The sequence below is a fragment of the Salmo salar genome, chromosome ssa18 (assembly GCF_905237065.1).
Source record: "Salmo salar chromosome ssa18, Ssal_v3.1, whole genome shotgun sequence".
Classification (NCBI taxonomy): Eukaryota; Metazoa; Chordata; class Actinopteri; order Salmoniformes; family Salmonidae; genus Salmo; species Salmo salar.
Window position 1 is genome coordinate 12615272 of NC_059459.1, and position 16108 is coordinate 12631379.

Below are 16108 nucleotides of genomic sequence, written 5' to 3' on the forward strand. Positions count from 1 at the left end.
TCAGTCGTCTGTCAGTCTGTCAGTCTGCCAGTATGCCAGTCTGCCAGTATGCCAGTCTGCCAGTATGCCAGTCTGTCAATCAGTCAATCAGTTAGTCTGTCTCTCTTGTCCATCAAAGCTCAGGACCTGTCAGTGTGTCAGTATCAGTCCCAGCTCATCGATAGGCAGCCCTCCTGAGTCCTGACTGACAGGCAGTGTGAGGGCCAGTGAAGAGAAGAGAGAAGAACAGAGAGGAGCCTAGGCTGCTGATCGATGGGGTAACGATTGCTGAGTCTTATCTTGTCAGTGGCGCCTCAGGGCTGGTTGCAAGGTGCTCCCGGATATCGAGGAGAGAAGGATGCTCCTGAAGGAGGGATATCAAAATGCAGGTGACAGAGGAAGACCGCCAAAAGACCAGAAGAAGACCGGAGAGGCGCTAAGAAGTGTGGCTTTGAGTCTTTCACTTCCACGCTGTCACTTGCGCTTTGTTGCGTCGGAGTTGTGTCACATGAATAAGGCAGCGTGTGTAAAAGAGCCCTGGCGACGCCGCTCACAGAATTCACAGATGCTCTTTTATGACCCAATTTACGGAGGAGGGGGATGTTTGACTATGATAATGCCTTTTGTCTTCTCATGCTTTGCATACTAAAAGGGCTCAGGTATCTGAATAGACGGCTCAGGTATTTTGTTGAAATGTGATAGGTAGGAAAATAACATTTACAGTACATTGTCATCGTCTACATGAGGATGCTTATCATCATCATCATCATCATGACAGGGTGTAATAGACAGAGCCTTATCCTAAATCTCTTGGCAGCTGCCTTGACGTTGTCTCCTGAATTGTAGGCTGAAAGTGATGGTCGTTCCATGGCTGGTGGCTTTGTATCACAGGAGGCTGCTGAGGGGAGGACGGCTCATAATCCCTCTAATCCCTCTGACATCAATGCAAATGTAATCAAAAATCGAATCAAACACTTCTTGAGAGCCCATGAGCTCATGTTGCGCAACATTTCTATAGGCTATGCAATTGCATGAGAAAACAGAGTGATGGCCTCTATTAAAAAGAGGAGGATCCCATCAGCTTTCTATAGGCTAGGCCTACTATATTTATTTCTCAACTTTCCTAATAATAAGCACATTGCTTGTATTTTGAACAGCAGTATAGCCTACCTGGCTGGCATGAAATGAACCATTGGAAAAGCGTCCTCCATTCACTATTTAAGTCCATAGATGACATGTATTTTTTTCTGCTGCCTTTGTTTCAAGACAGGTGCATGATAATGGTCCATTCTAAATCAAAACAAATTCCACACCAATATTATTTAGTATACGTAAAGACAAGATTACATCAAGAATAGTGTGATGGGTGACAATAGTAGCCTATCACTTGTGAATGATATATTATCACTTGTGAATGATGTCCAGCATAAGGCAAGAAACAGAGCATGCTTTTTTTGCAACTTTTTAAAATCATAGTCGCACACCTCATGTAACCTAGCCCATAGGCCTATATGTTTTGATATAGTTTGTATCACAACTAAAGTGGCCAAATAACTTCTTAAAATGAAGCACATTAATCCGCTTTACAACGGGTGTAGAGTAACTGACATATATACGCATCGCGTATAGAATAGGTCAACTTTTGTACTATGGGGGATAGTAGATTGACGGAGGCTACTGCTTTTGCTGTTCGTTAGGCCTACTCATCTAGTTGGGTGACGAAAAGTAAATTTGGACAGTTCTTCCAATATCTTCAATATGCGCCTCGGAATTGGATAAGGACGCACACAGTTGCATCCCCGATGTGTCTGTCTTCACTTGTAGCCTGTGAGAAAGACCACGGAGAGCCATTTGAGTGAGAGGTGCTTCGGAGAGCCATGTGAGTGAGAGGTGCTTCAGCACGTAGCCGGGAGAAGGGAATTATAATTATTATATTCAGCCCAAGGGCACAACGGCCACTGGCCACAAAATGCATGGATTTCTTTTAGGGGGCATTATGACCACACAAAGGGGATGTAGCCAGGAAATTTTAGGCATTATCAAGTGCTTGTCAAATTGGGAATGAGAGACTGATGAAGTGTGTGCAGACTGCCCAAAAAACAAAGCAGAGCTCATGCCTTTCATGCAACTTTTTTCAAACCATCATTAGAGTTGCATCAAAACATATAGCCCAACATTTGTATCACAACTAAAGTTACATTAATAACTCTAAACTAAGCATATAGGAGTACCTGTTTCTTTGTTAACCGCTCAACCCAGAATAGCCGCATGTGCGCACTCCCTCAAATCGTTTGGAGAAAATATTATTTATATTTTATTCACCTATGTTCAGTTGTATTCTTCATACTATAAAATAATGCCACAGAATTCTAAGCAAATCCTGTCTACTAAATGAACTAGTGTAGCCCACAGCCATATGGCGTAGCCAGATCAGGGCCTAACATACAGTTAGGACAACTCATAGTATGCTATTCTGTTCTTCTGAAATAGTCTACATTTTCTTAATTTCATGTTTAGACCTGTCTAAAATAAATAATGGATTTATTGTGATGGTGTAGCCTATATTAAATGGATTTATTAGACTTTTTCAAATGTAGATGTTACAAAGGTCTGCATCAGTGGCTTGTAGGCTATGCGTGGAAGCCAGGAGTTCCTAAGTGTTTATGTTGATTACGGTCAATTACTGTGAGACCGGAAGTCATTTGCTTGACAATCACCGGCTGGCAAAATTTCATGACCGCAACAGCCCTACCTGAGAGTGGAGATAAGTACTGTAGCCTAGCTATGTGATTTTTGTTCTTTGTGAATGTGAGCTGAGCTGTACTTATGAAAATGAGGAAGTCCTGTGGTTTCTCTGATTGTCCAGACCCAAAGGGCACCTTGGAGCATATTTTCTCCAGGAGACAAAAAAGCGTGATTGACTAGAGCAGGGATTGGCAACTTTGATGGGGGTGGGGGCCACAAAAAAAACGGAACTCATCATGAGGGACTGCAGTGGCTCGTGGGTCTGCGTACCCACATCCATACCCCCACCTTGCGAGCCAAACATTTTAGTGGTCCCCCTCGTGACAGAGAAGAGAAAAAATGTACTTGTAATTTCCTGCAATTCTACACATTTTGCCATGAGGTGTAGAGAAAATATTGCCGTTTTAAAGCAAGTTCGCTGCAAATCTACAGATTGTTCCATGGGGCGGAGAGAAGATTTTGCAATTGTATAACTTATTTAATGCAATTCTACACATACTGTGTGGTGTAGGCAAATGTTTGCTGAATTTGAAATGATAGCTGATGATCAGTGGGCCCCATACCAGTCGGTAATTGGACCATGCTTACTACAAGTTTAGATAGCTGGCTGGTAAACTAATTTACTAATCTAAAACATTTTTGTTCACATAGGCCAATTAAGTGACTGCTGATGCACAAACAAATTCGAAATTCCACGTTGTGTATTGACATTTTAACACTCAACAGTAAGTAACAAAAATATTAAAATGGTTTTAGATTGGTCCGCGGGCCTACTAAAGCCATGGGCCGCCAGTTTCCCATCCCTGGACTAGAGTGACACCACAGACTGATTGAGCTCTTAAGCGCCAATGTGAAAGCCTATGTACCGCTGTGATGCCCAATCAAAGTGAGATTGCAAAGTGAAGTCAACAGAATGATTTTAAATGGTAGACATTGATAATTATGCAGAAGGCTGGTTCTATGGAGTACCCTGTATCCCTATGCTGAGATATGGTCTTTGATGTTTTCTTTCTCATTGGGAGCGGTGTGTGTTGTGTGTGTTGTGTGTGAAGGCAGAGTTCATGGTAAAGCAGCAGAATGTGCCCTTTTCAACCATGCCAGGTGCAGCATCTTACTGTGGCAGCTGACAAATGGCTAAAACAACTGGGCTTTCAGCAAGGGCAGAAATACAAGGAAAGACAGCATGGGCACCTGTTAATCGTGACCATCTCTCACAAATCAAATCAAAGTTTATTTGTCACGTGCACCGAATACAACAAGTGTAGGTAGACCTCACAGGGAAGTGCTTAGTTACAGGCCCTAACCAACAGTGCAATTGTTAAGTTAAAAAATAGGTATTAGAGTGAAAAATAGGTATTAGAGCTCCGCATTTAGAGCTTTGGAGGATGAAACGAGATTCTACAATGTTTTTAGGCTTGAACATATCACATGTTGTACTTAACATTGTTTTCTTTCTGGTTGATATTATAACATAACAAATAGGTAGATCTTCAAGTTGTCCCTGAATTACAGACCAATGAATATAATTCCCATAGAGAGGGAGAGAGGAGAGGAGAAAGGGGGAGCGAGAGAGCCAAATGAAAAGAAGTGATTCAAATTACAGGCAAAGGCACAAGATTAACATTAATCGTTGCTCATCGCACAGTACGTCACTTTTGACACGGGAGCTGCGGATCCGACAGAATGAAAATCCATCGTCCAACCCCTGAACCTCATTTCATTTGATTCTCGATACTTGAGGCTCCATTATTTTTGCTGCACAGCGCTTTAATAGCCACAGAGGAGGAAGTAACCGTCGCAGTCTATACGTTTCCCACAGGTCTTCATAACCTACGTCCTGTAGTGTCGAGTCGACTCTGAATCAAAACACTATCAATGTGACTGTATTACATGAAGTGATCAGTGGAGATAATGCCGAATGCCAATCTGTACAATCTTCCATTGTTGTTCTGTTTTGTTTGTATTCAGTGGGTGTAGTGGCTATAACTTTTTTTGTGATGCAGTCAGTCACTCCATCTTTCTGTCTTTCTATCAGTTAGTGAGGCAGCCTTTCAGTCTGTCAGGCAGTCAGTCAGTCAGTCTGTCTCTCGTGTCCATCAAGGCTCAGGACCTGTCTATGTGTCAGTCTCAGTCCCAGCTCATCGATAGTCAGCCCTCCTGAGTCCTGACTGACAGGCAGTGTGAGGGCCAGTGAAGAGAAGAGAGAAGAACAGAGAGGAGCCTAGGCTGCTGATCAATGGGGGAACGATCGCTAAGCCTTATCTTCTCAGCGGCGGCCCAGGACTGGTCGCAAGGCGCTCCCGGATGTCGCCGTCGAGCGCCGTCGTGTCAGAGCACCGGGCAGGTGATAAGGCTGCGAGATTACAGCGAAATGGAGGGGTCAAACAAGGGGCTCCCTCGAGAGACCGCCTCACCTTGTTTTCTCGTTCTTTCTCTCTGTGTTTTCATATCTTTGTGTCTGATTCCTCTCTCTTCTCAATGTGTCAGACTGGAGGAAAAACCCATTAACATTTCCATGACAGACATCTTTCAACTGTCTACTATGTCCTCATACATACATATCAATGATAAAGTGACCTGTTGTCTGCACTGAAGAGCCGCTCTGGTTTTAAGGGCTGGTTCTAATGCGTGTGTGCGTTTGTGTTTCTCTGGCAGTTTAACTTCGTGGGCCGGATCCTGGGACCACGGGGGCTGACAGCCAAGCAGCTGGAGGCAGAGACAGGATGTAAAATCATGGTGCGCGGGAAAGGCTCCATGAGGGACAAGAAGAAGGTGAGGCGAGCACAAACACACTCACCCACACACACTAACACACACACACACACACACACACACACACACACACACACACACACACACACACACACACACACACACACACACACACACACACACACACACACACACACACTCTCAGGTACTATAAGCTCCCCCTCGCACAACGGTTGCAATTTACAAGATAACATCTTATTTGGTATTCCTCTCATTATTGATCATGTCAGCAATTGACCACTTGAATCTATTCGTCTTCTCTCAGATGCCATTGGCTCTAATAGTTGTGTAACACTGGTAGTGTGTTTACATACCGTTTTGTATAAACAGCACTGCATCCTCTATTGGTCCGCTAGTGTGCAGGGCCATCTGAAGACTCAGATATTTCCTCCTATTGGGGAACAACAATCCTTCCCCCAAGCTGCACCGTAGCTCTGAGAAGGGCTGGGCAGGTGTTCAAACATTGTCCTTGACCTCAGATCTGTTGGGCCCAGCAGCAGTGGGGCTAGAGGGGCCCTCAGTCCAGCCTGATCCAGTCCCTGAAACATGACCATGCTGGGGCGGCGTGATCTCCTAACCCTGGCCCCTGTAGGATGTGAGAGGAGCACTTGGAGGGGGGTCATCCACACACACACACGCGCACACACACACACACACACACACACACACACACACACACACACACACACGGACAGTTATTTATTTCCCATCTCTCTCTTTTCAGAGAAAGGTCTGTTTGTGTTTCCACTGTATAAGCAGGGTCCGTCCCTCTATTTGGACAAGTGGTGTTAGTGGAGATGGTGATCTGAGCTGTTCCACAGAGTCCCAGTGGGGGGCACTGGCATAAAAAAATAAAACAAGTGTCTCTGATATCCCTGTTGTGGTCTCCTGCACTCCTCCACATCTGCTTCAGCTCAGCATCCTGCAGAAACCCAGCTGCTCTAGCTATCTCCCCATAACAGAGCTGGAGAGAGGCTCTCTCTTTAGTCTAACCACTATGTTGTTGGTGATGAAATGTATTACAGGGTAAGTCAAACTACTGGTCTTTCTCACATCGTAAAGCACAGTCAATGGCCCCCTCTATCCTTTCTCTGTTGCTCTCTCTCTCTCTCTCTCTCTCTCTCTCTCTCTCTCTCTCACTCTCTCTCTCACTCTCTCTCTCTCATTCCCAGTCTATTTTTGTCTTCCTCTCCTTCCTTCCTTCCTTCCCACCCTCTCTTCTCTTTCTCTCTCTCTGTCTTATTCCCAGTCTATTTTTGTCTTCCTCTCCTTCCTTCCTTCCTTCCTTCCCTCCCTCTCTTCTCTTTCTCTCCTCTCTCTCTCGCTATCTCTCTCACTTTCTCTCCCTCCCTCCCTTTCCCTCTCTCTCCCTCCCTCTCTCGTCTCTGGGCATTGTTGTTGCAATGGTTATTGGGTTCCATGCTACCTGCACGCAATTTATTAGGTTTCCGAGCAGCACAAAGGCCGGTGTCCTTGTCCTCTGCGTAATGTCTCATGCCGCATATGCACTCCTTAAGTGAAACAAATGCCTGCCGACACAGATTGTTTCTTGTGGAATGCAGGAGGTAGTGGAAACAGCACCACCCCAGCAGCCAGCCAATAGATAACCAGCGAGAAGCAGATCTCCCACACTAACACTCAAACAGGGCCTGATGATAACCATGGGATCTGTGTTAGGACTCCAATTATACCACGGCTATGCAAAACCACACGACACAAATGGATCCACCAGGGGTAGGGCTTCCTCAGTTACGACAAAAAAAAAACCTGCAAATACCGACGTTTAATTCTGAGAATAGAAATCTAGCTATCGTTGGAGAGGTTCGCCTGAAAGTGGGGGTATGTTTGAGTTAAATGGTGTTACTGTCTATAGCCTTAGAGTGGGCGGGGTCTCAGCAGCGCTGGGCTGTGATTGGATGAGAGAGTGCCTCGCTGTCTCTCAGTGTGTCCGACCACAGCAGTGTAACACACATTAGCCTGCCTCTGACTTCTCTGTGGCTGTTGCCCCCCGCGCACACACAAAAACACACAAACGGGACAAAATCCACTTTACCACTATACACGCACATGAACATTCGCTCAGACACTGTCCTTGAAGCAGCATGGTGAGTAAACTAGCTAGGTGTTGTGAGGTGAGAGGATGGAGTGCTGACAGTTTCTGCCTCCCTCTGGTCGACATCATCATTGTCCTGACAATGGCTGTCAGCCGGACTCTCGTCTTCCAGTGTCCCTGCTCTGCTCGAGGTCTGCTGGCTATTACAGTTACTGTGACGGTCCGACTGGCTTCACACAGATCTACTGTACTCTAGTCCCGGACCCACACAGCCTACTCTATTCACGCGTAGCTCACAGCTCCCCTTCTTTGAGACACAGCGCCCGTGCGCGCCCGTGTGTGTGCGCGCATCTCTCTCTCTCTCTCTCTCTCTCTCTCTCTCTCTCTCTCTCTCATTTACTCTCAGTCACTCTCTCTCTCTCCCTCTTTCTGAGTTCATAGTTTGCATCAGAGGAGGCTGGTGGGAGGAGTTCTAGGAGGACGGGATTCTTGTAATGGCTGGAACGGAATAAATGGAGCGGTATCAAACACATCGAGCATATAGAAACCACGTTTGACTCCGTTCCATCAATTCCACTCCAGCCCTAACAATGGGCCCGTCCTCCCATAGCTCCTCCTATGGTTTGTATACATATCAGTGTTGTTGTTCGTTGCATCAGTATTGCCATGGGTCTTCAAGCGACACCACAGTAACTAACCGTGCAGGCATCAAGCTTACCGGGAGCTCACTGCTTAGCGGTTTGAATTACCTGTGGGTTTAGCGCGCAGTAAACAACTTCTCTGGTAGAAAACAGCCTATATGGCCTCGACATTAGTCAGACACATTTGTTCTATTGTTCTATAATGTCAGTCTCGTTCCAAAGCAGAGTTTTGCACGTGAGTTTATGACTTACTTGAGGGTTGGGTTTTGATTTCGACAATGCTCACTTGCCCATTAACACGGGATACACAGCTGAGGTGATTGCTCTCTGTCCAATCCTACCACAGAACACAGACAGTGAAACAGACCTGCCCATCAGCAAGGTGCATCTGACTCTGTATATGTAAGACAACACGTCGCGCCTTTTTTTCAATTAAACCCCCTCAGCAAAAACATCAACATTTATTACAGTTTTCTTGAGTTGGCTTAGATTCATTCAGACTATTTTGAGGAAGTAAGACTGGCTTTGTTCCTATGGTGTCTCATGGGGGACAAACAGCAGTAAATGCCACATTGAACCACACCCCCAAGACCGACATCTTTTTTTCTTAGTGAGCAACAGAGAAACATGGAATCGGTACGTTCAGTTTCCCTTTAAAGTCTCTTTAATTACTGTCACCTCTTAGCAGATATTCTGCCATGCAGCACTACAGTGGCTCACAAGGGACACAAGCCGAGTTTGTTTGAGCTTAGTGAGGATGAAAATACATGCTTTGTGTGGTTTGCCTTTCCTTAGAGAAGTACCCTGCTGTGTACACTTCCTAAAATGTGCACTAACCTTTATCTGTCAACAAAATTTGAATGAGCCAACTGCTAATGTGTGTGTGTATGTGTTTGTGTACATTCTGTGTGTGTGTGTGTGTTTGTGTACGTTCTGTGTGTGTGTGTGTGTGTTTGTGTACGTTCTGTGTGTGTGTTTGTGTGTGTGTGTGTGTGTGTGTGTGTGTTTGTGTACGTTCTGTGTGTGTGTGTGTGTGTGTGTGTGTGTGTGTGTGTGTGTGTGTGTGTGTGTGTGTGTGTGTGTGTGTGTGTGTGTGTGTGTGTGTGTGTGTGTGTGTTTGTGTAGGTTCTGTGTGTGTGTATGTGTTTGTGTACATTCTGTGTGTTTGTGTGTTTGTGTACATTCTGTGTGTGTGTGTATGTGTTTGTGTACATTCTATGTGTGTGTGTGTTTGTGTACATTCTGTGTGTGTGTGTGCGTGCATGTGTGGGTATCATACAGTATGTGAGTGTGTTGAGGGAGGGGAAGGGGAAGGGTGGGGGGTATATGCATGGGGTATATAATCCTTAATGTGGACAGAATTCTAATTCTGTGCTGGGATGTTGCAAAGGAGAGTGCTTTAACAAAAGAAATAGCCTAACCCTAATTTCTGGTTCCCCCTAAATCCTTTAACAAGGAGACTTGATGTGACGGGGCTTTTACACAATCAAAAAGTCTTCTGGATGTCAGGGAACAGCACATTCTCATTCTTCTAGCTCTTTAACCTCAAACTGTGTGTGTGTGTGTGTGTGTGTGTGTGTGTGTGTGTGTGTGTGTGTGTGTGTGTGTGTGTGTGTGTGTGTGTGTGTGTGTGTGTGTGTGTGTCAGAGAGAACAAGAAAGAGAGAGCAGGTGGTCTCAAACTTCTTCATACCATGGCCAGTGTATAGTGTATCATGTGCAGAAATATGTTCAGTCTATAAAGGCTTTCAACAGTAGCTGATTGAACCAGCCTGACTGAACCATGTATCCTGAGGGTACCCAGTTAGCACATAACGTTCTGAAAACCATATGTTTCTTAGAGCTTAGTGAGAGTGTAGTTGTCCTATGGCTATTTTGCATAAAACCTTCACACAATTTTTTGGGAATGGTGCAGGATAGTTGCTTGGCTTTGGAACATTCTCAGCACATTTAAGGAACTTGACAACAACAAAAATGTCTTGGTATTTCAAACATGGTTACATTTCATTTCTATTTTGGTAATGTTCTTTGAACATTCTCCAACTGGTTTGACATTGATACAAAAAAAAATTAAAAAAATGTATGAAATGTATGCATTCACTACTGTAAGTCGCTCTGGATAAGAGCGTCTGCTAAATGACTAAAATGTAAATGTAAAATGTTCTCAAATGTTCTCAAATAGTTAAGAAAACGTTAAGAAGCAATGTGAGAGAGAGAGAGAGAGAGAGAGAGAGAGAGAGGATTATAGGTTTGAATCTCAGTGATGCTGTGTCACAATAAAAAATAAATGTGTTTGCATGATTAATGCCCAAGGAAATGAATTTCCATGTGTCCTATCTGTGCTTGGAGTAAAAAAAGTTAACCCAAAATAAGATAGCAGTGTTATTAAAAGTCTTATTGAAACATTCAATCAACTGAAGGTTTCAAACAACCCATCATTCCCGTCTCCAGAGCGTTAATAAAACCTTGCAGGAAACCTTCAAGGAACCAGAGTTAAACATTCTCAGAACCTCCCTGCAACCTAAAAAGAAATGTTCCTAGAACAGGTGAAATTTTCACTTATCTCAGAACATTTAAAAAGCGTTCTGTTTTACCGGTCAGAAAACGTATGGCTTCGTTCTCACAACCAACGTGAAACCAAAAACATACGTTCCCACAACTCCCAAGGAACCAAATGCTCTAGCTGGGCACATTCCCCTGCTTTTGGACTTCAAATCCCCTGCCTTTAATCCATTGACACTGACATGATGAACCCACTCACTGTTGATCTCTCTTCTCTCTTCTCTGCCCTCACTTTCACTGACTATTAAAGAAGCTGTCAGTCACTACAATATCTCCCAACTTTGATCCCGAGTGGGGGTGTTCACCTTGATAAACCTTTCTGTAGAGTAAACTCCCCCATCCCCTCTCTGATACTACAGGTGGTACGGCCCGAGACCTCCTTTACATCTCATTACTCCACAGTGGCTCACCGAGGGAAAGAAGTTATTAGGAAAAGAAGTTATTAGGAACGGTGCCAAGAAGAGATAAGGAATGGAATGGCATTTTGCTGTTCACATGCCAGTGCCCACATGCACACTCGTATAAAGTCATAATGCAGGCTCATACACACTCACACAGGTGCACGCACACACAGGCATTAGCACACACACACACACACACACACACACACACACACACACACACACACACACACACACACACACACACACACACACACACTGCCTATCTAGAACTAGGACTAATAGGTTTGATAAACCTTCCAACCCACCATCCTAAGTACCCTGTACCACTCTCTTAAGTTTCCATAGTCCCACTCCCACCTCCCACCTCAGTTTCCTCTGTCTCTGCTCTACACAATTAGTCTTGCTGTGTGCTGTCATATTGGCCCGGCTCCTGTGTTCTCCCGCACTGTTCCTTTGTGGGGCCGACTGACTCTTCTTCAGAGAGGCGTTATTGCCTGGTTTAGGATTACAAAAGAGCTGGCCCATGGATTTATGGTGGTTGATTATGTTCCAGGTCTGTGGCAGTGGCGAAAGAGAGCGAGAGACAGGAAGGGGGGAAGAGAGTGAGAAAGAGCAAGAGCGATAGAGAGAGGGGTCAGAGAGAGATAAACATGGAAGGGTCACACAGCTGGACAAGCGGTCATTTAAAAGGGCCGAGTGAACATCACCTTGACTCCCGACATGTCATGTTGTTCCGTACTGAAGGGCAGTGGGGAGGGTGTGTGTGTGTGTGTGTGTGTGTGTGTGTGTGTGTGTGTGTGTGTGTGTGTGTGTGTGTGTGTGTGTGTGTGTGTGTGTGTGTGTTTAGCCGAATCTTCAGATGGCTCCAGATGTAGCCTGTGTCAGAGCCAACCCCAGCACCCCTCCACACACACACACGCACACACACATCCGTCCACCCCTCTGAACCCCTTCTGGGGGTGTTGCTCTGGCTTTTCCTGGGTGTTATTGATGGTGTGTCAGTGGGTGGCTGGCTGGCTGGTCTTTGACAGCTAGATGCAGGGGATCCAATTTCTGTGTTTGTCATGAAAAAGTAATGCAAGATAAATCAAGTCAGGAAGAAAGTAGATAGCCAGAGAAGTCATATTAATATTGTTGTTTGTACTGTGTATTTGCTCGTGGTTGAGATGGATTCCTAGATAATCTCATATATTATCTGTGATTGGTGTTTAGTTGGGTGTTTGTGCTAGTGTTTGGAACGGTGATCATACGGGCGGTCATTACCTTTGGAGTGCATTGGAAATGATTACAAATGGCAGTAACGGCCGGACACCAGTGGGGTAAAAAGCTCACCTCCCCATGGTCTCTCTGAAAACACCTTATCCCCGTCATCAAATGATCAGACAAACTCAAATAAACAGAGAATTTAAAATAAGTGCTTTTCAGTAAAAAGGCATTGGAATCCTAAATCACTGCTCTGCTGAAATTACAGGGACAGTGGGAGAACAATCACAGACCGCAAGCTATCAATTTCCCATTTGCAACTAGAGTGAGAAAAAAAAACATTTGTTTATGTATACCTTTGTTGTATTAATCAGATTTAGATTTTTCATTTGGGGAGTCACGAGGAGGAAAACACCAAATATGAGAAGGGAAGGGAGGAGGAGGGGATGAGTGAATATTTTACCAGGCTTCACTTTCTTGTGACAAAGTCAATTAGAGGATGTGTCTTTCATCTTTTCTTCTCCATATCCCTTTATTCCCCGGTTTAAAAGGTAGCAGATGAAAGGAGAACGGCTTTTTATTGACGTGCAGCCCCACCCCTGCCTGAACAAAACTCCCTTATTTAAATGGGGTCATCTTTGATTCGCGTGTCATGTAAATCAAAGCATTCCGACATTTATTCGAATAATATGGAGATTTGTAACATGTACAATAGCACCGTTGAGGCTGGGACACTTGAAAATAAACTAGGGGGTGTCAGGTTCACACTCATTATTTGATCTGAAAATGTTATCGAAACACAAGTGACTTGTTCATGTACTTTCTCCGCAATTCCGTACTCTAAACACAGGAGGTTGGTGGCGCCTTAATTGGGGAGGACAGGCTCATAGTTACGCCTGGAACAGAATAGGTGGAATGTTAATCCAACACATCAAACACATGATTTTCCAGGTGTTTGATACCATTCCATACACTCCATTCCAGACATTATTATGAGCTGTCCTCCTCTCACCAGCCTCCTGCGACTCCAAAATACCCTAGTCCAAATAATGGAGTCCAAATTCCACTTTCCTGAACATCAATCACTTCTTTACTAACTAGATCAGATCTTAAAATCAATTAACAATCTAGACAATCTGATTAACAAACCACATCTAGTTCTTTTTTTGTTCCCGCCAGCTCACACACTGTGCACTGTGAGTCTCACACACCAGAGGCTTCTGGCTAAAGGCTTCATTCCAGATCAACAGAAACAACCCTGATCTGATGTTGCCCGTACGCAGAGACTTTCTCTCTCTCTCTCTCTCTGGGATAGGTATACAAGCCTCTTTGTAGAGGAACGCCACCTTTGATGTCATGTAGTGTGCGTCCTGTCTTCCGCTGCGGTGTCATGGGTTTAGGCAGATCAAAGTGGAGTCTGTTCGGATATGCTGTGTTTTTGTTTGTTTACCGTGGTTTCTTCTTCTCTCTCTCTCTCTCTCTCTCTCCGTTGTTCAGTAATGGGGGATTGTTGTTTGTTCTGTAGTTCTGGGTTGGCGAGGAAGCGGAGAACGACATGTGGGAGTTGTATTATGCTGTTTTATTCCCATCACTTTCCACACGTTCTATGCTAATATTGAGGCTGGAATTGAATGAAACCCGCTCACTCACTTGTCATTCTAAAAGCTGGAAGCATATTTATGTGATTGGAGTCTACCTAGTCAGTACTGGTGGTAATAAAACAAGGATGCGCTTTTCTTTGACCAGAGGAAAAGAGCTGCTGCGTTACTAACAACAATCCAGGTTGTATTGTGTGGAGCCCTGAGACTCGGCGGTGGCGTAGGTCTGTTAGAGAGTAGAGAGGAACAAGACAACAGCGTAAAGAGTAAAGAGCAACGTAAAAGGCACCTGGGACTTTGCTTAACCTCCCGTCTGTCTATAGTTTACACTATTGTTTGGACCTAGACAGTCGCTTTTAGACTCTCGCGTGGAGGCACTGAAGTAACACGGGCTATGTTTGCCTCATTTTGAACAGATTAGCTACGGTATATTGAATAAGTGAAAGAGGGAAACCGTTACGCTCTCAGTGAGGTCTGAGGAATGTGGGGATTTCAACAAGTCCATAGAGCGTACATCTTCTCTTCTGGCAGTGGCACTTTGACCATACCTATAGAGAAAAATTGTTTTGTTGGAGTAACACTACTTGACACGCAGTGTCATAACACGTCATAACCGTGTCATAATATGTCATAACAACTCACAGAACTTGTCATGGACACTCTTACTGACAGTTGTGGCTGCTTTGCGTGATGTATTGTTGTCTCTACCTTCTTGCCCTTTGTGCTGTTGTCACTGCCCAATAATGTTTGTACCATGTTTTGTGCTACTACCATGTTGTGTTGCTACCGTGCTGTGTTGTCATGTGTTGCTGCCTTGCTATGTTGTCGTCTTAGGTCTCTCTTTATGTAGTGTTGTGTTGTCTCTCTTGTCATGATGTGTGTTTTGTCCTATATTTATGTCATTTATTATTAATATATTATATGTTTAAATCCCAGCCCCCGTCCCATAACACTGACCCATACATTTACACCTGTTGTGACATATATTGCATTATGTTATGGCTGGTTATGACACCTACATAAGAGTGTCAAAACCCACATTTATTGAAATGTGTTTTTTCTTAAGTCCTTTGTTGTTGTTTTAATGAATTCTTTACAGTCATGTTTTTATTTTTTTTATAATATTTTAAATAACTTGTAGAAAATACACTGTGTCACTTTACTTAGACTAAGAAAATACACTTTATGACACTGTCAAGAAGCATCATGACCATTACATTTTAGTCATTTAGCAGACGCTCTTATCCAGAGCGACTTACAGTAGTGAATGCATACATTTAATTTCATGCATTTATAATTTTTTTAATTTTTAATTTTATTTTTTACATTCTTTTTTTGTACTGGCCCCCCGTGGGAATCGAACCCACAACCCTGGAGTTGTACACACCATGCTCTACCAACTGAGCCACATATAACTGAGCCATCATATAAGCCAGATAGGCCTATCACGTACATGCCCTTATGTCGGACATCAGTCACAAAGAAGGTGTCTTGTCTTGTCCTGCTGCTAAATATGCTTCTCCATACATCCCAGTCATCAGCAACAGAGCATTGGGGTAGGTGCATGTCCGACATCAATGTTTGCACAGTTACAATGATAATTGAATATGGTCAATTTCAGAAATGTTTTAAATAACATTAACATGCTGTTGACAAGTAAGCTATGGTGTAATGGAACACTTTGCCTTGTTTTGTGGCTTTTGACACTCTTATGTAGGTGTCATAACAGCCATAACATAACGCAGTATATGTCACAACAGGTGTAAATATGTCATGACAGTGTTATGACATATTATGACCGTGTCATAAAGGGTTATGATGCTGTGTGTTAAGTAAAGTGCAAATTACACATTAATCATTTATTGTTGATCATATTAAGAAAATAATAATAATGATTTAACCTTTATTTAACCAGGCAAGTCAGTTAAGAACAAATTCTTATTTTATAATGACGGCCTACCCCTCCCCTAACCCGGACAACACTGGGCCAATTGTGTGCTGCCCTATGGGACTCCCGATTACATCCGGTTGTGATACAGCCCGGCATCGAACCAGGGTCTGTAGTGACTCCTCTAGCAGTGAGATGCAGTTCCTTAGACCGCTGCGCCACTCGGGAGCAATATTTGACCATTGATCATCATCAAAACACATA

At 44.0% G+C, this 16108-nt stretch overlaps 1 protein-coding gene across 4 annotated transcripts in view; it reads left to right on the forward strand.

Annotated features, from left to right (window-relative positions):
- The window catches only part of LOC106576737 (protein quaking), an 89921-nt gene that overhangs the window by 35356 nt on the left and 38457 nt on the right, over positions 1 to 16108 (forward strand). For all 4 annotated transcript variants that reach the window (XR_006760324.1, XM_014154100.2, XM_014154097.2 and 1 more), the window contains exon 3: positions 5380 to 5496. Coding sequence is in view for 3 of the 4 variants with exons in the window: in XM_014154100.2 (XP_014009575.1) it covers positions 5380 to 5496 (117 nt within the window). In the remaining variant the exon portion in view is untranslated. The remainder of the gene's footprint in view (positions 1 to 5379; positions 5497 to 16108) is intronic.